Source organism: Dendrobates tinctorius, unplaced genomic scaffold, assembly GCF_039654945.1.
Source record: "Dendrobates tinctorius isolate UK_male_01 unplaced genomic scaffold, ASM3965494v1 ptg000005l, whole genome shotgun sequence".
In the NCBI taxonomy this organism is placed as follows: domain Eukaryota; kingdom Metazoa; phylum Chordata; class Amphibia; order Anura; family Dendrobatidae; genus Dendrobates; species Dendrobates tinctorius.
Window position 1 is genome coordinate 33,409,111 of NW_027361673.1, and position 25,098 is coordinate 33,434,208.

The 25,098-nt window shown below is 45.5% G+C and overlaps 1 protein-coding gene across 2 annotated transcripts in view; it reads left to right on the plus strand.

Moving 5' to 3' along the window:
• The window catches only part of NEK11 (NIMA related kinase 11), a 450,471-nt gene that overhangs the window by 289,687 nt on the left and 135,686 nt on the right, over positions 1–25,098 (plus strand). For both annotated transcript variants that reach the window (XM_073569426.1, XM_073569421.1), the window contains one exon: positions 19,062–19,155. In XM_073569426.1, coding sequence (XP_073425527.1) covers positions 19,062–19,155 — 94 coding nt within the window. The remainder of the gene's footprint in view (positions 1–19,061; positions 19,156–25,098) is intronic.

The following is a 25,098-nucleotide window of genomic DNA, read 5'->3' on the forward strand; positions in this document are numbered from 1 at the left end:
AACTAGATCTGCAGTCACTGTTCTGCTGTTACCTAATGTAGTGTACTCCAGTTACACCCAGATCTGCAGTCACTGTTCTGCTGTTATCTAATGTATTGTACTCCAGTTACTCCCAGAGATGCAGTCACTGTTCTGCTTTTACCTAATGTATTGTAGTCCAGTTACATCCAGAGCTGCAGTCACCGTTCTGCTGTTACCTAATGTAGTGTACTCCAATTACAACTAGATCTGCAGTCACTGTTCTGCTGTTACCTAATGTAGTGTACTCCAGTTACACCCAGATCTGCAGTCACTGTTCTGCTGTTACCTAATGTAGTGTACTCCAGTTACACCCAGAGCTGCAGTTACCATTCTGCTGTTACCTAATGTAGTGTACTCCAGTTACACCCAGATCTACAGTCACTGTTCTGCTGTTATCTAATGTATTGTACTCCAGTTACTCCCAGAGCTGCAGTCACTGTTCTGCTGTTACCTAATGTATTGTACTCCAGTTACACCCAGAGCTGCTGTCACTGTTCTGCTGTTATCTAATGTATTGTACTCCAGTTAATCCCAGAGCTGCAGTCACTGTTCTGCTTTTACCTAATGTATTGTAGTCCAGTTACACCCAGAGCTGCAGTCACTGTTCTGCTGTTACCTAATGTATTGTACTCCAGTTACACCCAGATCTGCAGTCACTGTTCTTCTGTTACCTAATGTACTCCTGTTACACCCAGAGCTGCAGTCACTGTTCTGCTGTTACCGAATGTAGTGTACTCCAGTTACACCCAGATCTGCAGTCACTGTTCTGCTGTTATCTAATGTATTGTACTCCAGTTACTCCCAGAGATGCAGTCACTGTTCTGCTTTTACCTAATGTATTGTAGTCCAGTTACATCCAGAGCTGCAGTCACCGTTCTGCTGTTACCTAATGTAGTGTACTCCAGTTACAACTAGATCTGCAGTCACTGTTCTGCTGTTACCTAATGTAGTGTACTCCAGTTACACCCAGATCTGCAGTCACTGTTCTGCTGTTACCTAATGTAGTGTACTCCAGTTACACCCAGACCTGCAGTCACCATTCTGCTGTTACCTAATGTAGTGTACTCCAGTTACACCCAGATCTACAGTCACTGTTCTGCTGTTATCTAATGTATTGTACTCCAGTTACTCCCAGAGCTGCAGTCACTGTTCTGCTTTTACCTAATGTATTGTAGTCCAGTTACACCCAGATCTGCAGTCACTGTTCTGCTCTTACCTAATGTATTATACTCCTGTTACAGCCAGAGCTGCAGTCACTGTTTAGATCTTACCTAATGTATTGTATTCCAGTTACACCCAGAGCTGCATTCACTTTTCTGCTGTCACCTAATGTATTGTACGCAAGTTACACCCAGAGCTGCAGTCACTGTTCTACTGTTACCTAATTACCTAATGTATTGTACTCCAGAATATGTACAGGACTGTGCCTGTGTAATGAGCAACGCAGCAGTGATGCCTTTAACGGCTGTAATGTGCCTGTACAATAAGCAATGCGGCCGCGTTGCCACGACGACTAAGCAACTGTCGCTGATTGGTCGCGGCCTAACTGCCGCGACCAATCAGCGAGGTGGGATTTCCATTACAGACAGACAGAACTAGACAATTATATAGTAGATACACGTCTGTGTGAGAAATTTATATATATATATACATGTCTGTATGAGGAGAAATATATATATATATATATACACGTCTGTATGAGGAGAAATATATATATATACACGTCTGTATGAGGAGAAAAATATATACACGTCTGTATGAGGAGAAATATATATATATATATACACTCACTGGCCACTTTATTAGGTACACCATGCTAGTAACGGGTTGGACCCCCTTTTGCCTTCAGAACTGCCTCAATTCTTCGTGGCAGAGATTCAACAAGGTGCTGGAAGCATTCCTCAGAGATTTTGGACCATATTGACATGATGGCATCACACAGTTGGCGCAGATTTGTCGGCTGCACATCCCTGATGCGAATCTCCCGTTCCACCACATCCCAAAGATGCTCTATTGGATTGAGATCTGGTGACTGAGGAGGCCATTTGAGTACAGTGAACTCATTGTCATGTTCAAGAAACCAATCTGAGATGATTCGAGCTTTATGACATGGCGCATTATCCTGCTGAAAGTAGCCATCAGATGTTGGGTACATTGTGGTCATAAAGGGATGGACATGGTCAGCAACAATACTCAGGTAGGCTGTGGCGTTGCAACGATGCTCAATTGGTACCAAGGGGCCCAAAGAGTGCCAAGAAAAAATTCCCCACACCATGACACCACCACCACCAGCCTGAACCGTTGATACAAGGCAGGATGGATCCATGCTTTCATGTTGTTTACGCCAAATTCTGACCCTACCATGCGAATGTCGCAGCAGAAATCGAGACTTATCAGACCAGGCAACGTTTTTCCAATCTTCTACTGTCCAATTTCGATGAGCTTGTGCAAATTGTAGCCTCAGTTTCCTGTTCTTAGCTGAGAGGAGTGGTACCCAGTGTGGTCTTCTGCTGCTGTAGCCCATCTGCCTCAAAGTTCGACGCACTGTGCGTTCAGAGATGCTCTTCTGCCTACCTTGGTTGTAACGGGTGGCAATTTGAGTCACTGTTGCCTTTCTATCAGCTCGAACCAGTCTGCCCATTCTCCTCTGACCTCTGGCATCAACAAGGCATTTCCGGCCACAGAACTGCCGCTCACTGGATTTTTTTTCTTTTTCGGACCATTCTCTGTAAACCCTAGAGATGGTTGTGCGTGAAAATCCCAGTAGATCAGCAGTTTCTGAAATACTCAGACCAGCCCTTCTGGCACCAACAATCATGCCACGTTCAAAGGCACTCAAATCACCTTTCTTCCCCATACTGATGCTCGGTTTGAACTGCAGGAGATTGTCTTGACCATGTCTACATGCCTAAATGCACTGAGTTGCCGCCATGTGATTGGCTGATTAGAAATTAAGTCTTAACACACAGTTGGACAGGTGTACCTAATAAAGTGGCCAGTGAGTGTATACACGTTTGTATGAGAAATTTATATATACGTCTGTATGAAGAGAAATATATATATATATATACACACACGTCTGTATGAGGAGAAAAATATATATTCTGTCTGTCTCTGTTTGTAACGGAAATCCCCCGTCGCTGATTGGTCGCGCAATGCCGGCCGCAACCAATCAGCGACAGGCGCAGTCCGGCCCCACATGTGGCTCTTGAGCTATAGGTTGGGACCCCTGCCTTAGACCATGGTCTCAACATGGTTTTAACAAGCTTGCCATAGCTGGCAGACCTAGGGTTGCCATGACAACAATCGGGCCATCATGATGACGTTGTAGGGGCTGTGATTGAAAGGGCGAGTCAGCCCCCTCCCTTTCCTAGCCTCCTAAATGTTACGATCAATATCAGTTGCAGCATTTATGGGGTTAAATTACCCCAGGCAGTGCAGGCACCACTCCCCTCCATATCATCTATAACTTATGCCTAGGCCCACACGATTGCCATGACATAAGTTTACATCATAGGTCTTGAACCCCTTCCCGACCATGACGTAAACTTAGGTCGTGAAGGGGTTAAAAACAAAGCCTCAAGTGCACATACTGTAACACTGTGATAGGGGCACTGGGGCATTTAGAAAAGGAGCATGCAAAACAAAATTTCAACTCTGTGCCACTTGTACGCAACCCTAGAAGAACACTTTATTCACCCTCTGCACAAAGTTTTACCATGCTCATATACAGGATTGTCAGTGGATAATACTAGATCTCAGGTAATCATGGCGTAAATCAGGGGTTAAAAATTCACATATTTATTTGTGACATATGACAACAGGGAAACCAGCTAATTTAAAGGTGACAGTAAAGTGCAGAACCTTCTGTCTACATGGATCAATTATTAACCACAAAAACATCTAGCAGTCAAGAAATATGGCAATCTGCCACTGGATAAATATAGAAAGACCTTCAATTAGAATAGTGTGTTTAGAAAAAAAATGATCAAAACTTTTTGGCTTTCTATAATAGTGAAAGGTGGACAGACTTAATTTGCAGGATATGTGCATGATGATAATCTCTAAAATACATTTTTGAATATGTTGCCACTATGCTGTATAAGGAATAGAAAATGAATAGCGTAGAGGATGAGTAATATTTGGAGAATACATTCTGTTAGGCCCCCTTCACAAGTCCTGATATTAGCGGTACCAAAAGCACCAGTACTGGTGCTATCCGTTTCCGTGTGCCATGTGTAACAAACATGTGGCAAACATATTTCATCCGTGTGTAGCACACATTTCATCTGTGTTATGTGAAAAAAAAGGACATGTATGCATGTTAGGTGCCAGAATTCTCCCTCTGCACAGGATGGATCCCAAGCCTTATCTTCTCCTGTGGTCTCCTATTCAGTCTCGATCACAGTGGATGCTGCTCAGCAAAGACATCGGTCTCAGTGTCTTGCTCAGACACGGGCTGTGTGCATGGTTACCGCTGCCTCTCCAGGTTCAGCTATGGTAATTGACAACAGACAGCAGCAGGCCATCATTTCTGAGACTAAGGCCAGGATTCGCTCTACTGAGCATGCTCGTGAGGTGGCGACCTCTCATTGGTGGTCGGCCGTCAGCTGCTCAGGTCCTGTGCCGGCTCTGGATTGGCCTGCGAGCAAGGTCCTGTCTGATTGGCACAGTCTATAAAAGGATCTTTGGCTCGCCCGTCGGTGTGCTAAGATCATACGTATTTGCTGTGTGTGTTTTGGTGGGTGAGTTACCACACTGTATGCACGTGTGCTGCTAACAGCACTTGAGCGTGTTTCTAGACAGGCAGTGTAGGGTGGGAACTCCCGCTTGAACTTATCGTCTGCATCGGGCGATCTCAGACGCGGGCTCAAAAGCCACTGTGTGTTAGAGCAGGTTCAATTACCAGCATAGTAGGGAGTGAGTTATAGGGACCCCACTAGCGTCAATTCCACTGTGCTCCTGTGAGGTCTAACAGGGCATAGCTTAGAGTGCTGTCAGTTGTCGTACTGCTCTGTGGAGTAACAGAGTCAGGTGCCTTGCACTCTGTTCACACCGAGTGACATTTAACTCGGTGTGTTTACGGTGCTTACTCGCGTCTACACTCCGCCATTGTTCTCTAGCTGCGGTTTCTCCATCACCGCACTGTGGACCTGGGTTGCAATCGCACCTTCTCTTAATTTACATTTGGTGCGATCCGCAAACCTTAACAGTATCTTAGCGCCAGGGTCTGGCTAGCAATGGCGGACGAGCAGCAGCTTCCGCGGAGTTTTTAGCAGCTGGAGAGCAGGTTGTCCGCTTTAGAGCGAGCAAACTTAGCTGTGGATTCATCCGCAGTAGTGGCACAGGTAGCCAGTGAAGCCGATACCAGGGTTTCAGCTGCGGCTCCTGTACCGCTTTTGCCACGCTTCCCACTCCCTGACAAGTTTTCTGGGGATAGCAGGTCTTGCAGGGGATTCATGAACCAGTGCTCAATCCAGTTAGAGCTACTGAGTTCACACTTCTTGTCTGAGCGGGCCAAAGTGGGGTTTGTGGTGTCCCTTTTAATGGACAGGGCGTTGGAGTGGGCTACGCCATTATGGAAACGTAAGGACCTGGTGGTTCGGACTGCGTCTCAGTCTTTGAGCACCCTGAAGCAGGTCTTTCTTGGTCCTCAGGTTAGCCATGATGCTGCACTCCAGCTCATGACCCTGACGCAGGGCTCTTTACCAACCAGCCAGTTTGCTATTCGGTTTTGGATGATAGCTTCCAAACTGGAGTGGCAAGATAAGTTCTTGATCCCGGTGTTTTGGAGGGGCCTTGCAGACCATGTTAAGGATGCACTGGCCACGAAGGAGATCCCCACTACACTGGAGGATTTATTATCTATTTCCACTCATATCGACCTTTGGTATGCCGAACGAAGGTTGGAACGAGCCCAATTTAGGAAGAAGATTCGACTGGCCCCAAGTTTTGCCAATCCTTCGGGGTCTCCTACTCGGACCAATGAACCGAGTGAACCTCTGGTGGGTCGCCGGACGGAGGCTAAGGCTTGTTCCGTCTGTTCCTCACCAACTCATCCTGTCAATGAGCAGGCTGGACATGTCACCGACAGGCGTGCCAGGCGTCAGAAGGAACGGCTGCCTCTAGTGACAATTGGAGGGGGTGCTCCAGATTCATCGGACATGTCCTCCAAAATTACGTTTAAGGTGACACTGTCCTATGGGTCGGTCTCTCTCGGTGCAGAAGCTTGCATGGATTCAAGGGCAGAGGGTAATTTTATGTCTTCTTCCTTCGCCCTACGACACACAATACCTCTTGTGATGCTCTCTAAGCCCATTACCATCTGAGTGGTTATTGGCTCAGTGCTACCCTATCAGATCACCCATCAAACCATTCCCCTTTCCCTTGAGGTTTCTCCTAAACATCAGGAGTTGATCTCCTTGTTAGTCATCCCCGAGGGTATTGATGAGGTGCTGTTGGGTATGTCCTGGTTACGCCACAATTCACCCCATATTGACTGGGCTATGGGGAGTATACAGGGATGGAGTAAGGCATGCCAGGGACAGTGTCTCAAGGCCCAAGTTCAGGTTGGGTCTTCCGAGGTTCCCGCAGATCTAACCTCGCTGCCCAAGCATTACTGGCAGTATGTGGACGTATTTTCTAAAAAAGCCACTGAGATTTTCCTCCCCATCGTACCTGTGATTGCCCGATTGACCTCATCCTGGGGGCAGAGCGACCTCGCGGGCGTGTTCACCCTTTGTCGCTCCCGGAGACTGATTCAATGTCGGAGTACATAAGGGAGAATTTGGTGATGGAAGACGGTGTTTAACACCCGGGACGGGCATTATGAATACTTGGTAATGCCATTCTGTCTCTGTAATGCCCTGCCATCTTCCAGGACTTTGTCAATGACATCTTTCAGGAGATGTTATCCACCTCTGTTGTCATCTACTTGGATGACATTCTTATTTTTTTTCCCGACTTGGATGCTCATCGTAGAGCCATTGTCAGAGTTTTTGAACTCTTACATGACAATTCTCTCTATGCCAAACTGGAGAAGTGTCTCTTTGAACAGAAGTCTTTACCATTCCTTGGCTATATCATCTCAGCCAAGGGTATGGCTATGGATCCTGCCAAGGTGGAATCAGTGTTGAACTGGCAGGAGCCACATTCCCTTAAAGCGGTGCAGTGCTTTATGGGATTTATCACTACCGCCAGTTCATTTCCCACTTCTCTACCCTTGTGTCTCCCTTGGTAGCTCTCACCAAGAAGGGAGCTAACCCTAAGCTTTGGTGTAAAGAATTTTTTGAGGCTTTTTCTTCCCTGAAATCCCATTTCACTAGGGTTCCTGTATTGCATCGGCCAAATGTGGATAAGCCCTTCATCCTGGAGGTGGATGCTTCTTCCGTCGGTGCGGGAGCTGTGCTGTAACAGAAGGATGCTCACAGCCGGAAACGGCCCTGATTCTTCTTTTCTAAATCCTTCTCGCCGGTGACGAAGAATTATTCTATTGGGGACAGGGAGCTTCTGGCCATGACGTTGGCTTTCTCTGAATGGAGATATCTTCTGGAAGGAGCTCGGCATCCCTTCCAGGTATACACGGGCCATAAAAACCTGCTTTACCTGCAGACGGCTCAATGACTAAATTCTCGTCAAGCTAGGTGGTCTCTTCTCCTGATTCAAATTTTCCATACATTTTCTATCAGGGGATAAGAATTTACGGGCTGACGCCTTGTCCCATTCCGTAGTGTCTTCCTAGGAGAGGGAAGAGCCACAGCTGATTGTCCCTTCGGATAGTCTGCAAACGGAGGATCCGGTTTTGTTGGAGTCAGTGCCTCTGGGCAAGATCCTTGTACCACCCAACCTGAGGCCGGAGGTTCTATCATGGGCTTACACATCCAAGTTGGGAGGGCACTTCGAGACCAAGAGGACTATTGCGCTCCTGGCGAGGTCATATTGGTGGCCATGAATGGCGTAGGATGTTAGGGACTACATTCTGGCGTGTGTTTCTTAAGCCCAGAATCAGCCCTCCTGGCAGAGGCCCGCAGGTTGGGTATTCCGAGGTTCCCGCAGATCTAACCGGTGGCAGATAGGCCCTGGAAGATGGTCAGGATAGACTTTGTTGTGGGCTTGCCTAAGTCTCCTAAGAACACTGTCAACTGGGTAGTCACCGACTATTTTTCCAAGATGGTACATCTAGTTCCTCTTCTGCGCGTACCATTGGCACGGGCTTTGGCTGCGCTATTCATGAAGCCTGTCTTCCGTCTTCACAGGATGCCTGACAAAATAGTCAGTAACCGGGGTCCCTAGTTAGCTTCTCGGTTCTGGAGAGAGCTCTGTAGGCTGCTCAGTATTGAGCTTAACCTCTCTTCAATGTATCATCTCGAGACGAATGGGTTGGTGGAGTGGGCCAATCAGACCCTGGTCACGTATCTACTGCAATTCATCTCTGCCAGGCAAAACGACTGGTCATCCTTACTGCCATGGGTAGAGTTTGCCCTTAATAACGCGGTCGCCGATTCAACAGGGAAGACCCCGTTCCTCATTAATTAGATCAGCATCCGTGTGTTCCCGTTCCCATGCCCATCTTGTCTTCCGACTCTAGGGTGGTAGACTGGGCTGTGGAGGCTTGTGACATCTGGGACCGCACACAAGATGTCATCAAGGCCTCTAAGGAGAGAATGAGGGTCTCTGCTGATGCGCATCATCACTTCGCTCCTGTCTTTGCGCCCAGCGACTTGGTGTGGCTCTCAGCTCATAACATCAAGCTGCGTGTAGAGTCCACTAAGTTTGCTCCCCACTATCTAGGTCCTTTTAAAGTCCTTGAGCAGGTAAATCCTGTAGTATATCGCCTGTCCCTTTCGCCGCGCCTGAATATTACTGATACCTTTCACGTCTCCTTCTTGAAACCGTTCACATGTCCCGGTTTTCTGAGTCTTCTTCCGGGACTTCGGGTACATCTTTGGACGAGTTTGAGGTAAACACGATTGTCGACTTCAAGGTGGTGCGTGGCAAAAAAATTTTTTTGGTCAACTGGAAGGGTCATGGTCCTGATGATAGGACTTGGGAGCTGGTTGAGCACATTCATGCCCCCCAGCTTACTGCAGTCTTTGAGTGTGACGAGGCTCATGGGAGGGCGGTAATGTTAGGCGCCGGGATTCTCCCTCTGCACAGGATGGATCCCAAGCCTTATCTTCTCCTGTGGTCTCCCATTAAGTGTCGACCGCAGTGGATGCTGCTCAGCAAAGACGTCGGTCTCAGCATCTTGCTCAGACTTGGGCTGTGCACATGGCTACTGCTGCCAGGTTCAGCTATGTTAACTGACAATAGAAAGCGGCAGGCAGTCATTCCTGAGACTAAGTCCAGGATTCGCTCTAATGAGCATGCTCGTGAGGTGGTGATCTCTCATTGGTGGTCAGTCGTCAGCTACTCAGGTTCTGTGCCGGCTCCGGATTGGCCCGCGAGCAAGGTCCTGTCTAATTGGCACAGTCTATGAAAGGATCTTTGGTGCGCCCATCGGTGCGCTAAGACCATACGTATTTGCTGTGTGTGTGTTGGTGGGTCAGTCTCCACCCTGTATGCACGTGTGCATCTAATAGCACTACGAGTGTGTTTCTAGACAGGCAATGTAGGGTGGGAACTCCCGCTTGAACTTAGCATCTGCACTGGGTGTTCTCAGGCGCGGGCTCAAAAGCCACTGTGTGTCAGAGCGGTTCAGTTACCAGCGTAGTAGGAGGTGAGTTATAGGGACCCCACTAGCTTCAATTCCACTATGCTCCTGTGACGTCTAACAGTGCATAGCTTAGAGTGCTCTCATTTGTCGTACTGCTCTGTGGAGTAACAGAGTCAGTCGCCTTGAACTCTGTTCACACCGAGTGGCGTTTATCTCGGTGCGTTTACGGTGCTTACTCGCGGCTCCGCTCTGCCATTGTTCTCTAGCTGCGGTTTCTCCATCACCACACGGTGGACCCTGGGTTGCGATCGCAGCCTCTCTTAATTTACATTTGGTGCGATCCACAAACCCTAACAATGCGGGTTTTCCCCTCACACACACGTTCATATGAAAAATCTGAGATGTGGGCACCAGCATTAAATACAATGGGCATGCGTGTGTCCATATTTGCGGTCCTTAAAAAATGGACCACATACGAAAATAAAAAATGGTGGACCTGTGAGAGGGGCCTTTTAGGGTATTGTATATCTAGACTAATATAATGGCATAGTAATTAGGTAACATTAAAGAACAACCTAAAATATAACAAAGTAATAAAGTACAGTATAGCAACTATAGCAATTTTATATAGTGTAAAAGTAATGAAGAAAAAGGTGCATCTAAGGCAACAGTAACACAAAATAAGAGCAAAATATAAAAAAAAGGCTTGTGAAAATTAAAAAAAATGAGAAAATATATTTATTTAAACAATCAAGGTATATAGATACAGTAAGACATAAAAACATTTAAAACAGAGTATGGTGAATACTTTTTGTATGATCAACCGTCTTCATTTCAAAATAAATAAGACAAAAACAATCTCCCATTCACGCTAATAGTATGGCTGAATATATATATATAATATACACACACACACAGTACAGACCAAAAGTTTGGACACACCTTCTCATTCAAAGAGTTTTCTTTATTTTCATGACTATGAAAATTGTAGATTCACTCTGAAGGCATAAAAACTATGAATTTACACATGTGGAATTATATAATTAACCAAAAAAGTGTGAAACAACTGAAAATACTGTATGTCTTATATTTTAGGTTCTTCAAAGTAGCCACCTTTTGCTTTGATTACTGCTTTGCACACTCTTGGCATTCTCTTGATGAGCTTCAAGAGGTAGTCACCGGAAATGGTCTTCCAACAGTCTTGAAGGAGTTCCCAGAGATGCTTAGCACTTGTTGACCATTTTTCCTTCACTCTGCGGTCGAGCTCACCCCAAACCATCTCGATTGGGTTCAGGTCTGGTGACTGTGGAGGCCAGGTCATCTGGCATAGCACCCCATCACTCTCCTTCTTGGTCAAATAGCCCTTACACAGCCTGGAGGTTACTTTGTGGCTACTTTGAAGAACCTAGAATATAAGACATATTTTCAGTTGTTTCACACTTTTTTTGTTAATTATATAATTCCACATGTGTTAATTCATAGTTTTGATGCCTTCAGAGTGAATCTACAATTTTCAAAGTCATGAAAATAAAGAAAAGTCTTTGAATGAGAAGGTGTGTCCAAAGTTTTGATCTGTACTGTATATAGATATACTGTATATCTATATACATAATTGCCTTAAATTGTCCATGCCGCTCAGATCCAGGCCTCTGCTGCGATCCCGACCGCCGCTGAGATCCCGGCCGCCGCTGGGATCCCGGCCTCCACTGCGATCTTAAGGCTCTGAAAAGGGTGTAACAATGGGGTGTAATGTGAGGGTGTAATGAGGGGGAGTAATGAGAGGGATGCCGCCACCGGACCCCCACCAGGACCCACCGCCTGACTACACGCGCCTGCCCACACCTCCGTGCAGTCACAGCAGGCAGGAAAGACTGTGGCTTGAGGCCTGTGCTGGGGACTGGGTGCGGCCACTCTCTGGTGGCACGGCACACCATCTCCAGCACAGGCCGCAAAACACTGTCTTTCCTGCCGGCTGTGAGAGGGTGTAATGAGGGGGGAATAATGAGACGGATGCCGCCGCCGGACACCCGCCAGGACCCACCGCCTGACTACACGCGCCAGATCCCGCCGCTGCCTGCCCATCCACCGTCAGGCGACTAATTATCCTAGGTGCAGTTCCCTGACTGACCTGAGGGTAAGGGGGGTGCCGGAGAGCTGGGAGTTCCAAAGTGGAACTGAGAAAGTGGGATATACATAAATCCCCGCAGTTCTTGGAAGGTTGTTAGTGGTGGGGCATACAAAATACCCCCTGCGATAAGTTGTTAGAGCAAGATTAGCTTGCTGTATATTTTTGTCACATGGTACCAGTGGTGGGATAACTAAGATAAGCCCCACTGTGCCTGTGATAGCCGTGTGCCGGCAGTGCGTCGCGTCCCTCCGTCCGCTGACATACCAGTGTCAGTGGTGGGACTGTGACATATTGGTGGCACCGGCCGCGCTGTTCGTCACATATTGGTCTGCCTAATACCACCTAAGCACATGTAAGTGTTACTCTGCCTTGTAATCCTTGTTTTCATATATTTGTATTGTACATATTTAATGTCTCAACTTTGTAACAACTTTTATATTTGTAATCACTGCCCGACTTTGGGGAATAAATCGTAAATTTATCAGTTTGACTCCATGCTCTAAGAAACGAACTATGCGCTTTTTTTAGATAATCGCTACTAATTTGGGGGTTTGCCACGGACCCTCTTAATTAACTCTTTGATTAAGTAAAGCGTGGCTGGTGGCAGCGTGGTGTGTACGGTTGGTTGGGCTAGTTGGCAGACCAGAAGGGTCTTATATTGCTGAATTAGGGGCTGCGGCCACAGCATTGATAATTCCCTTACTGCAGTAGCCTAATTGCCCGTGCACAGCAAGCAGCCCATCTGGCGACTAATTATCCTAGGTGCAGTTCCCTGACTGACCTGAAGGTAAGGGGGCGCCAGAGAGCTGTGAGTTCCAAAGTGGAACTGAGAAAGTGGGATATACATAAATCCCTGCAGTTCTTGGAAGGTTGTTAGCAGTGGTGGGGCATCCAAAATACCCCCCTGCAGTAAATTGTTAGAGCGAGATTAGCTTGCTGTATATTTTTGTCACATGGTACCAGTGGCGGGATAACTAAGATAAGCCCCCACTGTGCCTGTTATAGCCGTGTGCCGGCAGTGTGTAGCATCCCTCCGTCCACTGACTTACCCAGGTCAGTGGTGGGATTGTAACATATTGGTGGGACCGGCCGCGCTGTTCGTCACAGGTGGGCCGCCACCCCCAGCGCCACAAAGCTGCCCCCATCGTGATGTTACTGCCCTCCCGATGCGATAGCATTGGGCACACATCTAGTGTGTATATATATATATATATATATATATATATATATATGGGTTGCTGAAATGTGAAGCCAAATGTTATACATGCAGTAAATACTCAATATGGAAAAAAATGTAAGCACTAACAATAAATATATAAAGAAATATATATATACACAAGGTAAAATATAATAACGCAAATAAATCTAGTGAAATAAGGTACAGAGAAAGGTATATAGATGATTAAAAAAGACAAAATACATGTGCCAATCCACAGGATCAGATAATAGGTTAACGTGTGACCCTCCATGTTAGCAACTCAGAGCGGAGAATGGAAGAGGGAGAAAGTAAGGAAACACACACGTTAGGCTACAAAATGAGATTTCCTCACCTCAGGGCCAAACGTAAATTTTATATAGTGGCAACCATGGGAAGAGTATACACATTTTTCACATCTTTCAGTAAAATTAAAATCAGTACTAGATAAATAGTTATACAGTAGTAAGATATTAAATGGAAAAGTCAGCTAATAAAATTTTTTTAGATGGAATTACAAGTAGTACAAAAATAAACATAGAATCATAGATTCATAAAATGTTAGAGTTGGAAGGGACCTCAAGGGTGATTGTGTCTAATCCCCTGCTCAATGCCGCAGGATTCACTAAACCATCTCAGACAGATGTCTGTCCAGCGTCTGTTTGAAGACTTTGAAGGAGAACTCACCACCTCTCGTGACAGCCTGTTCCACTCATTGATCACCCTCACTGCCAAAATTTTTTCAAATATCTAATTTGCATCTTCTCCCTTTCAGTTTCATTCCATTGCTTCTCGTGTTTCCATGGGCAAATGAAAATAATGATGATCTCTCTACACTGTGACGTCCCTTCAGATATTTGTAGACAGATATTAACCCTCCTCTTAGCCTTCTTTTTTGCAAGCTAAACATTCCCAGAACTTTTAACCGTTCCTCATAGGACATACGTTGTAGCTAGAGTTGAGCGATACCGTCCGATACTTCAAAGTATCGTATCGGATGGTATCGGCCGATCTTTAAAAAAAGTATCGGTATCGCCGATTCCGATACCGGAAGTCCCATTCAAGTCTATGGGACTTCCGGTATCGGAATAAGAAAAACCCTTTCCTGCCCTTGTACAGCCTCTCTGGGGTCTGTACGGGCCTTTCGGGGGGCTGTGCCGGCCTGCCAGGGGGTCTGTGCAGGCTCCGGTGGTCTGTGCCGGCCTGCCGGTGGTCTGTGCAGGCTCCGGGGGGCTGTGCCGGCCTGCCGGGGGGCTGTGCCGGCCTGCCGGGGGGCTGTGCCGGCCTGCCGGGGGGCTGTGCAGGCTCCGGGGGGCTGTGCCGGCCTGCCGGGGGGCTGTGCCGGCCTGCCGGTGGTCTGTGCAGGCTCCGGGGGTCTGTGCAGGCATCGTCCGATGGGACTACAAGTCCCATCGGGCGATGCCTGCTACCATGACAGTGATTGACACATTAGCCAATGATGGGACAGTAGTAGTCCCATCATCCGGCTAATGTGTTAAATGTAAAAAAAAAAAAAAAAAAAAAATTACATGCTACATACATACAACATGCATACTACATACATGCTACATACATACTACATACATGCTACATTCATACTACATAAATACTACATGCAACATACATACTACATATATACTACATGCATGCTGCATACATACTGCATGCTACATACATACCACATATATACTACATACATACTACATGCATGCTACATGCATGCTACATGCTACATACATAACACATATATACTACATGCATGCTACATACATACTACATGCTACATACTACATATATACTACATGCATGCTACATACTACATGCTACATACATACTACATATATACTACATGCATGCTACATACATACTGCATGCTACATGCATGCTACATACATACTACATACATACTACATGCTACATACATACTACATATATACTACATACATACTACATGCATGCTACATGCATGCTACATACATACCACATACATAACACATATATACTACATGCATGCTACATACATACTACATGCTACATACATACCATATACATACTACATGCATGCTACATACATACATGCATGCTACATACATACTACATGCTACATACATACTACATATATACTACATGCATGCTACATACATACTACATGCTACATACATACTACATATATACTACATGCATGCTACATACTACATGCTACATACATACTACATATATACTACATGCATGCTACATACATACTACATGCTACATACATACCACATACATACTACATATATACTACATGCATGCTACATACATACTGCATGCTACATGCATGCTACATACATACTACATACATACTACATGCTACATACATACCACATATATACTACATACATACAATACATTCATACAATACATACATAGACATACAGTACATATAACATAGAGTAACATACTTACCAATACTTGTCACATTGTTCCCCGAAGCCATTGTCTTTTCCGGAATAAATATTAACATAACAAACCACAAAAATACTCACCCACGATCTGAAGCAGTCCACGAGTGTGTCCCACGACGATCTTGGGTAGAGAACTGCAGCATCAGCTGTTGCTGCCGTTCTCTACGGGCTGCAGGAATCCAATGACGGAAGGTAGGTATCCTTCCGCACTGTATTCCTCCGCCACTTAAAAAAAAAAAAAAGTCCCTAGTCTCACTTTATGCCATTGCTGTGTGGGAAATTCCCACGCAGCAATGGCATAAAGTGAGACTAGGGACTTTTTTTTTTTTAAGTGGCGGAGGAATACAGTGCGGAAGGATACCTACCTTCCGTCATTGGATTCCTGCAGCCCGTAGAGAATGGCAGCATCATCTGATGCTGCAGTTCTCTACCCAAGATCGTCGTGGGACACACTCGTGGACTGCTTCGGATCGTGGGTGAGTATTTTTGTGGTTTGTTATGTTAATATTTAATCCGGAAAAGACAATGGCTTCGGGGAACAATGTGACAAGTATTGGTAAGTATGTTACTCTATGTTATATGTACTGTATGTCTATGTATGTATTGTATGAATGTATTGTATGTATGTAGTATATATGTGGTATGTATGTAGCATGTAGTATGTATGTAGTATGTATGTAGCATGCATGTAGCATGTAGTATGTATGTAGCATGCATGTAGTATATATGTAGTATGTATGTAGCATGCATGTAGTATATATGTAGCATGTATGTAGTATGTATGTGGTATGTATGTAGCATGTAGTATGTATGTAGTATGTATGTGGTATGTATGTAGCATGTAGTATGTATGTAGTATGTATGTGGTATGTATGTAGCATGTAGTATGTATGTAGCATGCATGTAGTATATATGTAGTATGTATGTAGTATGTATGTAGTATGTATGTAGTATGTATGTGGTATGTATGTAGCATGTAGTATGTATGTAGCATGCATGTAGTATATATGTAGTATGTAGTATGTATGTAGTATGTATGTGGTATGTATGTAGCATGTAGTATGTATGTAGCATGCATGTAGCATGCATGTAGTATGTATGTAGCATGCATGTAGTATGTATGTAGCATGCATGTAGTATGTATGTAGTATGTATGTAGTATGTATGTAGTATGTATGTAGCATGCAGTATGTATGTAGCATGTATGTAGTATGTATGTAGCATGTAGTATGTATGTAGCATGCATGTAGTATATATGTAGTATGTATGTAGCATGCATGTAGTATGTATGTATGTAGTATGTATGTAGCATGCAGTATGTATGTAGCATGTATGTAGTATGTATGTAGTATATATGTAGTATGTATGTAGCATGCATGTAGTATGTATGTAGCATGTAGTATGTATGTAGCATGCATGTAGTATGTATGTAGCATGTATGTAGTATGTATGTAGCATGTATGTAGTATGTATGTAGCATGTAGTATGTATGTAGCATGCATGTAGTATGTATGTAGTATTTTTTTTTTTTTTTTTTTTTTTTAACATTTAACACATTAGCCGGATGATGGGACTACTACTGTCCCATCATTGGCTAATGTGTCAATCACTGTCATGGTAGCAGGCATCGCCCGATGGGACTTGTAGTCCCATCGGACGATGCTTGCACAGACCCCCGGACATCAGCACAGCCCCCCGGCAGGCCGGCACAGCCCCCCGGCAGGCCGGTACAGACCCCCACAGGGTGCACAGACCACCGGCAGGCCGGCACAGCCCCCCGGCAGGCCGGTACAGACCCCGGGCAGTCCACACAGCCCCCCGGCAGGCCGGCACAGCCCCCCGGCAGGCCGGCAGAGACCCCCGGAAGGCCCGAAATGACGGCGCATCATGATGCGCACACACCGCGCATCATGATGACGTCAGGCCGTCAATCAACTGAACTTCCGATTCCGATGCCGAATTCCGATATTGAAAAAATATCGGAAGTCGGTATCGGAATTCCGATACAGCAAGTATCGGCCGATACCCGATACTTGCGGTATCGGAATGCTCAACACTAGTTGTAGCTCTTCTCTGAACTTGCTGAAAGAAGACATCCTGTTTTTCTACTAAGGCACAACATTATTCAGGTCCTAAACAATATACATACTGTAAATTTGGTATTCTTTGGTTACCATCATAATAATATGGTTCAGTAATGACTTTTAAATTAGAAAATATATTGTACATTCAACATATTTTTTACATTTTCCCTAGAATAGAAGATACTTATATTTCTTGTCCCTCAAAATGTCTCCGTAAAATCTATTCTATTATTTCTAAACACTGTCTTTTGGTGATTCCTTTGTATCCCCGTTCATACTGCACCCACACACACAAATGATACACCATTTGAAAGGTAAACTTGCCCCCTTCAGCAAGAAAATAGCCAAACAAACCACACATCCCCGATTTGATCACAAAATACAGTTTAAACATTAATTTTCATAAACTTGCAGTAAGGAAAAATGACCTGCAGGTGGCACCACAGTACCCCAAAGTACACTACCAACACATTTGTAAACATGTATTGCTTTTTCGCTGATTACTTCGCCCCACACACACGATACACCATTTCAAAGGTAAACTTGCTCCCTTCAGCAAGAAAAGAGCCAAACAAACCACACATTCACGATTTTATCACTAAATACAGTTTACACATTCATTTTCATAAACTCGCAGAAAGACACAATGGTGGCACCTCAACCAGAAAACATTTTTTGGCCTCTACTTATCAAACCAATTTATTGTATTACCATTCTACATATATAAATACCTGTCTGTGTTCATCAGCTCATGAAATACATTTACATTTGACCAGCTTGCTTTTTCTGAAATTGCCTGCGCCCCCCACGACCAATGTTCGAAAATTTCGCATGGGCCAAGCTAGTTACACTAAATGGGTTTGAGCCAAATATGTAGAAGTCTTAAGCTTTTTGACCCTAAATATCCATGAAACCTGTTGTGCATGATTAAGAGAAAAATGGGGGAAATGTAGTAAAGTAATAAAAGAAGGATTACATTAGGGGTTGACCATTATATTTTACTAACATAGAAATTGGCCCATGGTGGTTACATAAAAAAATGTAACTGGCATGGTGCTGCTCCTGCATGCTCCACACGGTATCCTTAGCCAGTGGTCAGGTTTTGTCCGAGTCAGAAGAAATAGTAAACAGGTGGGGCACACCATATAGAATATGCAGGAGCAAAACTGGAACATTAGGTTAGTTTGTGGGTTTTATGTTGGCATCATCATGGTCTCATTTATACGTTAATGAAATGCAGTGGACAACCTCTTTAACTGTTAAATTTGACACTCTGGTGCTCCCTACTGGTTTGCAGTTATTTTCCTGAAGCCATGATATCCCATCTATACATGTGACCACTGCAGTCAATCACTGGCCTTTAGTTACAACCTACAGTGATGTGTCCTTAATAGTTAGATAAAACATCACCTTTTCAGTCAGGTGTAGTACAGGAGTTGCAAATTACAGGCAGTACTACGGCATCTTCTTAATAAAATTCAATAACTAATGTCTGTAAATAGAACTTGGACAGTCTTGTTATGCATTTCAGACAACTTGCAGAAGAAAAATATCAAGAAAATCAGAAGCGAATGCAGGAACTGAGGTCTCGAAACTTTCAGCGTCTTAACATTGATGTCCTTCATGTATGTATTATTTTCTTCTTTTACTCTTTTCATATATATATATATATATATGTGATGTATAATATGCATATACTGTAATCATTTTATTAATGTATTTTGTCTTCTCTTTACCAGAGAAAAAAAAGTACGGGGGCACCTGCGCAATAGCATCGTTCTGATACATGCTACTACATAGGCCCCACCGCCGGCACAAAAAAAAGTTAGGCTCCATCAAGATGACATAGACGCCCATGGGGCTTGCACAGTAGCACCTAGTGGAATACGATAGATGCTACTGCACATGTGCGGCATTTTGAAAAAGATAATTTTTTTTCCCATTGCTTATTACAATGAATATATGCATACAGTGTCAGACTGGGGTGCTAAGGGCCCACCAGTAACATTGACGTTGGGGGCCAACTTTTCACCTGCATACAAATATTACATTACCTTCGTTCACAAATTTAGCTATATCTCTATATAATAGTACACTGGGTAGTATGGTAAATGAATGATATGCTTTTTTTTTCTGTACAAAGTGAATCAAATGAATTATGCCAAGAACTGCCCATACAGTGGGGTTAGGGGCCCAGATCTGCACAGGGGCCCACCGGGGGATTCCCCTGTTTCCCTATGTGCCAGTCAGAGCCTGTATGCATATTATACATCACATCATGCTACAGCCCAGGTGCCCCCGCCAGCACCTGCATGATGAAGGATCAGTGACCTGTCATAAGCCCATTCTGATGCATATGTAAGCAGAGAACCACATAAATCCCCGCACGCAGGCTGCCCCATAGTACAATCTCATTAACTGCTAATAAAGATTAAACAACAGCCACAAGATGGATTTTATCAACCAAGGTATCCTTTTAATCAGTATAACAGCACCAACATGACAGTGTATGTAGTTTACTGAGCACAATCCTGCTGACAGGTTCACTTTAAATTATGTGCCTTTATTTCTCCACACTATGTTCATTGTGGCCAGAGAGTTCTATTTTTACTTTTAGAAATCATTTCATCTTCAACTTGCTTAAGGGTTCACAATAACAGTAATCTTGACCAGGAATACCCAAACTTTTACATGCAACTGTACACACTTGCAAATACATTTATACAGCATTGTTTTGGATAAGTATGAAAAAATACTGAAAAGTAAGAATGCTTTAAAAAAAATAATAAGAATCAGTTAATATTTGGTGTGTCCTTCCTTTGTCATCGAAGCGTCAAGTCACCTAGGTACACTTGCACAACCTTTTTGAAGGAGCTTGGCAGGGAAGTTGTTCTCAATAACTTTGAGAACTAACCACAGATCTTCAGTGGATGTAAGCTTGTGTAAATTCTTCTATCGCTGTAATCCCAGACAAACTTAATGTTGTGATCAGAGCCCTGTGGGCAGGGGAGGAATATCATCACTTCTGGGACTCCTTATTTTTTTTACACTGATATTTCATAATGATGTTGACTACATGCCTGAGGCTGTCGTCTTGCTGCAGAATAAATTTGGAGGCACTTAGATGCCTCCCTGTTGGTATTGCATGATGGATAAGTATCTGCCTGTATGTTTGAGCATTGAGGATACCATGAAATGGGCAATATTGAAAACCATGTACGCAGTGGTTAGTCAAAGAAACTAAATACAGTAGATGAAAGGCACATCATTCTTACTTCCCTTCAAAATCAGATGTCCAGCAGTGCCATCAGCTCAAAACTAGCAGTAATCAGTGGCACCCTGCTACATCCATCTACCATTCAAACATGTCCGGTCAGAAGTGGTCTTCATGAAAGAATTTCAGCCAAAAATTGTTTTGAACCGATGGGTCAAAAATGTGAATTATTTAGCTGTAACAGAAGGCAGGTTGTTGGTTAAAGAGCAATAATGAGTGTCTGCAGACAACAGTGAAGCATGGTGGAGTTTCCTTTCAAGTTTGGGTCTTGTGAGAATCATGTGGGAATAGTGGATGAGGGCAGGTATATCTCGCCCAGATTCCTTTCCTATGTGGCCTAGTCTGGTCAGTATCGCACCTGCTTGCTAATGAATAATGGGAGGTGGATATAAAAGGATGCCAGGTGGTTGTGTGAGTGTCTCAGCCTGGGAACACAGAGAGCCTGTCTGTGTGAGAGACACACGTGAGTGGAAGCAGTGCCCACTGCAACTGTGGTTTGGCTGGACGGGAGAAGCCCGCCAGTTGGTAGTTAGGTTGTCCATTGTTTAGTTAGTGCCGGACAGGCAAGGATTTGTTTAATGTTTTATTTCCTTTTGCATTGCTTTCACCGTTAATAAACCTGACCCAGTGTCAGTTATACCCGAATCCCAGCTCTGCGCCTCAGTTTCATGCTGAACGCACGTGACCTTTTGACCCCAGCAAAGGCGATCCCGGAGTGTTTTATCACATTGTGGTGGAGAACGTGGGCATCACGTTGCAAGCATGAGCATGGAGGACGTGGTGAAAGCGCTGGTACAGTCCACCGCCGTCCAGCAAGAAGCTAATCGGGTGATGATGGCCCAGCTGAAGGAGTTGGTGGACATGACAGTTACCGATCGTTCGCTTCTCCAGCAGGTGGCGCAGCGCTTGGCAAGCTTACCTGAGCTTAACCTGGAAGCCGAGTCGAGAGTGATTCACGTGAGTCGGTACTGGCAGAAAATGACGACCGAAGGTGACGTCGAGGCATACCTGACCACGTTTGAACGGACGGCGGTGCGAGAAAAATGGCTGAAGGCACGATGGGCCGGCCTGATTGCCCCGTTTCTTTCCGGTGAGGCCCAAAAGGCTTATTATGACTTAGAGCCTGAAGCCGCGCAGGACTTTGACAAATTGAAAGCCGAGATCTTGGCCCGGCTGGGAGTGACGACCGCTGTCCGTGCACAGAGAGTGCATCAATGGACTTATCAGCCGGATAAACCACCGCGGTCCCAGATGTTCGACCTGATCCACGTGACGAAGAAGTGGCTACAACCCGAGGTGTTGACAGCGCCAGAGATAATCCAGCGAGTAGTTCTGGACAAGTACCTGAGAGCTCTACCGCCAGCCCTGAGGAAGTGGGTAAGCCATGGAAATCCTACGACGGCAGATCAACTGGTGGATCTGGTTGAACGTTACTCCGTGGCGGAAGGACTCCGAGACGACGCTACCCCACCTCGTTCTTCGTCATCTCCACGTGGAACCGGTAAGACTGTTCCAGGGAGTAGGGGAGATGGAAAAATCCCTAAGACAGTGGGGGAGGAAAACGGGACTGCCTGCACTGCGAGGCCGAGAGTAACGAACTATGGTCTAAGCAAGGGGCCCGTTAGGTGTTTCCGCTGCCAAGAGATGGGACATATTGCTGCGAACTGTCCGGTCACTACTGAACCCATGCAGTGCGACGTCACAGACTCTAAAAACCGCATGTCTATGGTTGCACGGGTAGTGAGTATGAATGCCGGTCAAAAGGATGTGGAAAAACACTTGTGTGATTTAACTGTTGATGGCAAAAATGTGGTGGCATTGTTAGACTCGGGAAGTGTGGTGACTCTGGTGAAGGCCAGTCTGGTGTCAGCCCCGACTGGACCATCAGACAAATTTTCTGTAACGTGTGTGCATGGAGACACCTGTTCGTACCTCACCACGGTCATATGCATTACAACTTCCTATGGGTCTGTGCAACATAAAGTGGGACTCGTCCCGGCGTTATTGCATGATGTTATCCTGGGCCGGGATTTTCCCCACTTCTGGCAATTGTGGGAGAATCAGTTGATGCCCTCGGGTAATAGTGTACATGATTCTTCTCCCCGGGCGCGTGTGGGTCCCGAACCCCTGGAAGAGGTCTCCCCGGAAGACTCTGGGGAAGAGTCTGCGGGAAATGACCTGCAGTTCCCGTTTTCAGTCATGGCGGGTGATACGGAGGAGACCGGGGAAGAGAAGGAGGCCGACAGCCGTCCACCTCCCCGTTTGCCGGATTTAGAAGTTCAGAAAGATGACTTACAAAGCGAGCAAATAAAGGATCCTACCCTTTCTCAGGCTAGGACAAATGTAAAAGTGATAAATGGGGTACCTGTAGAACCTGGCTCTAGGCTGGCATATCCTTACATGGTTCTGGAGAATGATTTACTCTATCAGATAGAGAAAAAGGGGGAAGATACGGTGCAACTATTAGTCATGCCAAAACCCTACCGGCGGCAGGTGCTGGACCTGGCCCACGGACATGTGATGGGAGGTCACCTGGGAGTCCAGAAAACCACCAAAAGGATATTACACTGTTTTGTTTGGCCAGGCATGCATCACGATATTCGTGTATATTGTGAGTCTTGTCCTGACTGCCAAGCCTCTGCACCTAAGCCCCGGTTCTGTAGCCCTTTGGTACCCCTACCTATTATTGAAGTCCCGTTTGAGAGGATTGGGATGGATTTAGTTGGGCCCCTTCCACGGTCTGCACGTGGACACCAACATATCCTGGTCATCTTGGATTATGCCACTCGTTACCCGGAGGCCATCCCTTTGCGTAACACGGCCACCAAGACGATTGCCAAGGAACTGGTACATGTGTTTAGTCGGGTCGGTATACCAAACCAGATACTCACCGACCAGGGAACCCCCTTTATGTCCAGGGTAATGAAGGAGCTCTGCCGATTGTTACAAATCGAACCGTTACGCACATCCGTATATCACCCTCAAACAGACGGGTTGGTCGAACGGTTCAATAAAACTCTGAAGCAGATGCTGAGAAAGGTGATAGACAAGGATGGGAAGAACTGGGACTATTTACTTCCGTATTTGCTTTTTGCCATCAGGGAAGTACCCCAGTCTTCCACGGGATTCTCGCCTTTCGAGTTATTGTACGCCCGACGTCCTCGCGGACTGTTAGACGTTGCAAAAGAAACCTGGGAGGGTCAGGTCACTCCGCTTAAAACAGTGATAGATCACGTCACACAAATGCAGGACCGTATTGCGGCTGTTATGCCTATCGTCAAAGAACACATGATACAGGCTCAAGGAGCCCAAAAAAGAATCTATGATAGGGGCGCCAAGATCCGTACGTTTGCACCCGGAGATAGGGTGTTGATCCTGGTCCCCACGGTGGACAGTAAGTTCCTGGCAAAGTGGCAGGGCCCCTTTGAGATCAAGGAAAGAGTTGGTGAAGTAAACTACAAAGTATACCAGGCAGGTAAACGGAAACCTGAACAGATTTATCATGTAAATCTGATAAAGCCCTGGAAGGATCGGTCTGCCTTGTCAGCGGAGCTGGCCCGTCCTGTCTGCTCGCATACCGTACCGGAGGTACGGGTTGCAGAGACTCTCTCGGAGCGGCAAAAGACTGAGGTCAGGCAGTTTCTACTTCACAACCAAAAGTTTTTCTCAGAAAAACCCGGGCAGACTACGCTAATAGAACATGACATCGTAACGGAACCTGGTGTCACAGTTCACGTAAAGCCCTTCCGAATCCCGGAAGCGCGCCGTGAAGCCGTTTCCCGAGAAGTGAAGGCCATGTTAGTGTTAGGTGTCATTGAGGAATCGCACAGTGCTTAGTCCAGCCCGATTGTGCTAATTCCTAAACCGGACGGCACCATCCGGTTCTGCAATTACTTCAGGAAACTGAATGCGGTCTCAAAATTTGATGCCTACCCCATGCCCCGGGTCGACGAGTTAATAGATCGGTTAGGAAAAGCCCGGTATATTACGACCCTAGACCTAACAAAGGGGTATTGGCAGATCCCTCTGATGGAGGCTGCCAGAGCCGTAGAACCTGGCTCTAGGCTGGCATATCCTTACATAGTTCTGGAGAATGATTTACTCTATCAGATAGAGAAAAAGGGGGAAGACCTAACAAAGAAGGTCTATTTCAGTATGTGTATATGCCGTTTGGACTGCACGGAGCACCGGCGACCTTCCAGAGACTGATGGATCGAGTCCTGAGGCCACATAGGCAGTACGCTTTGGCCTATTTGGACGACATTGTCATTTACAGCTTGGACTGGGAGACTCA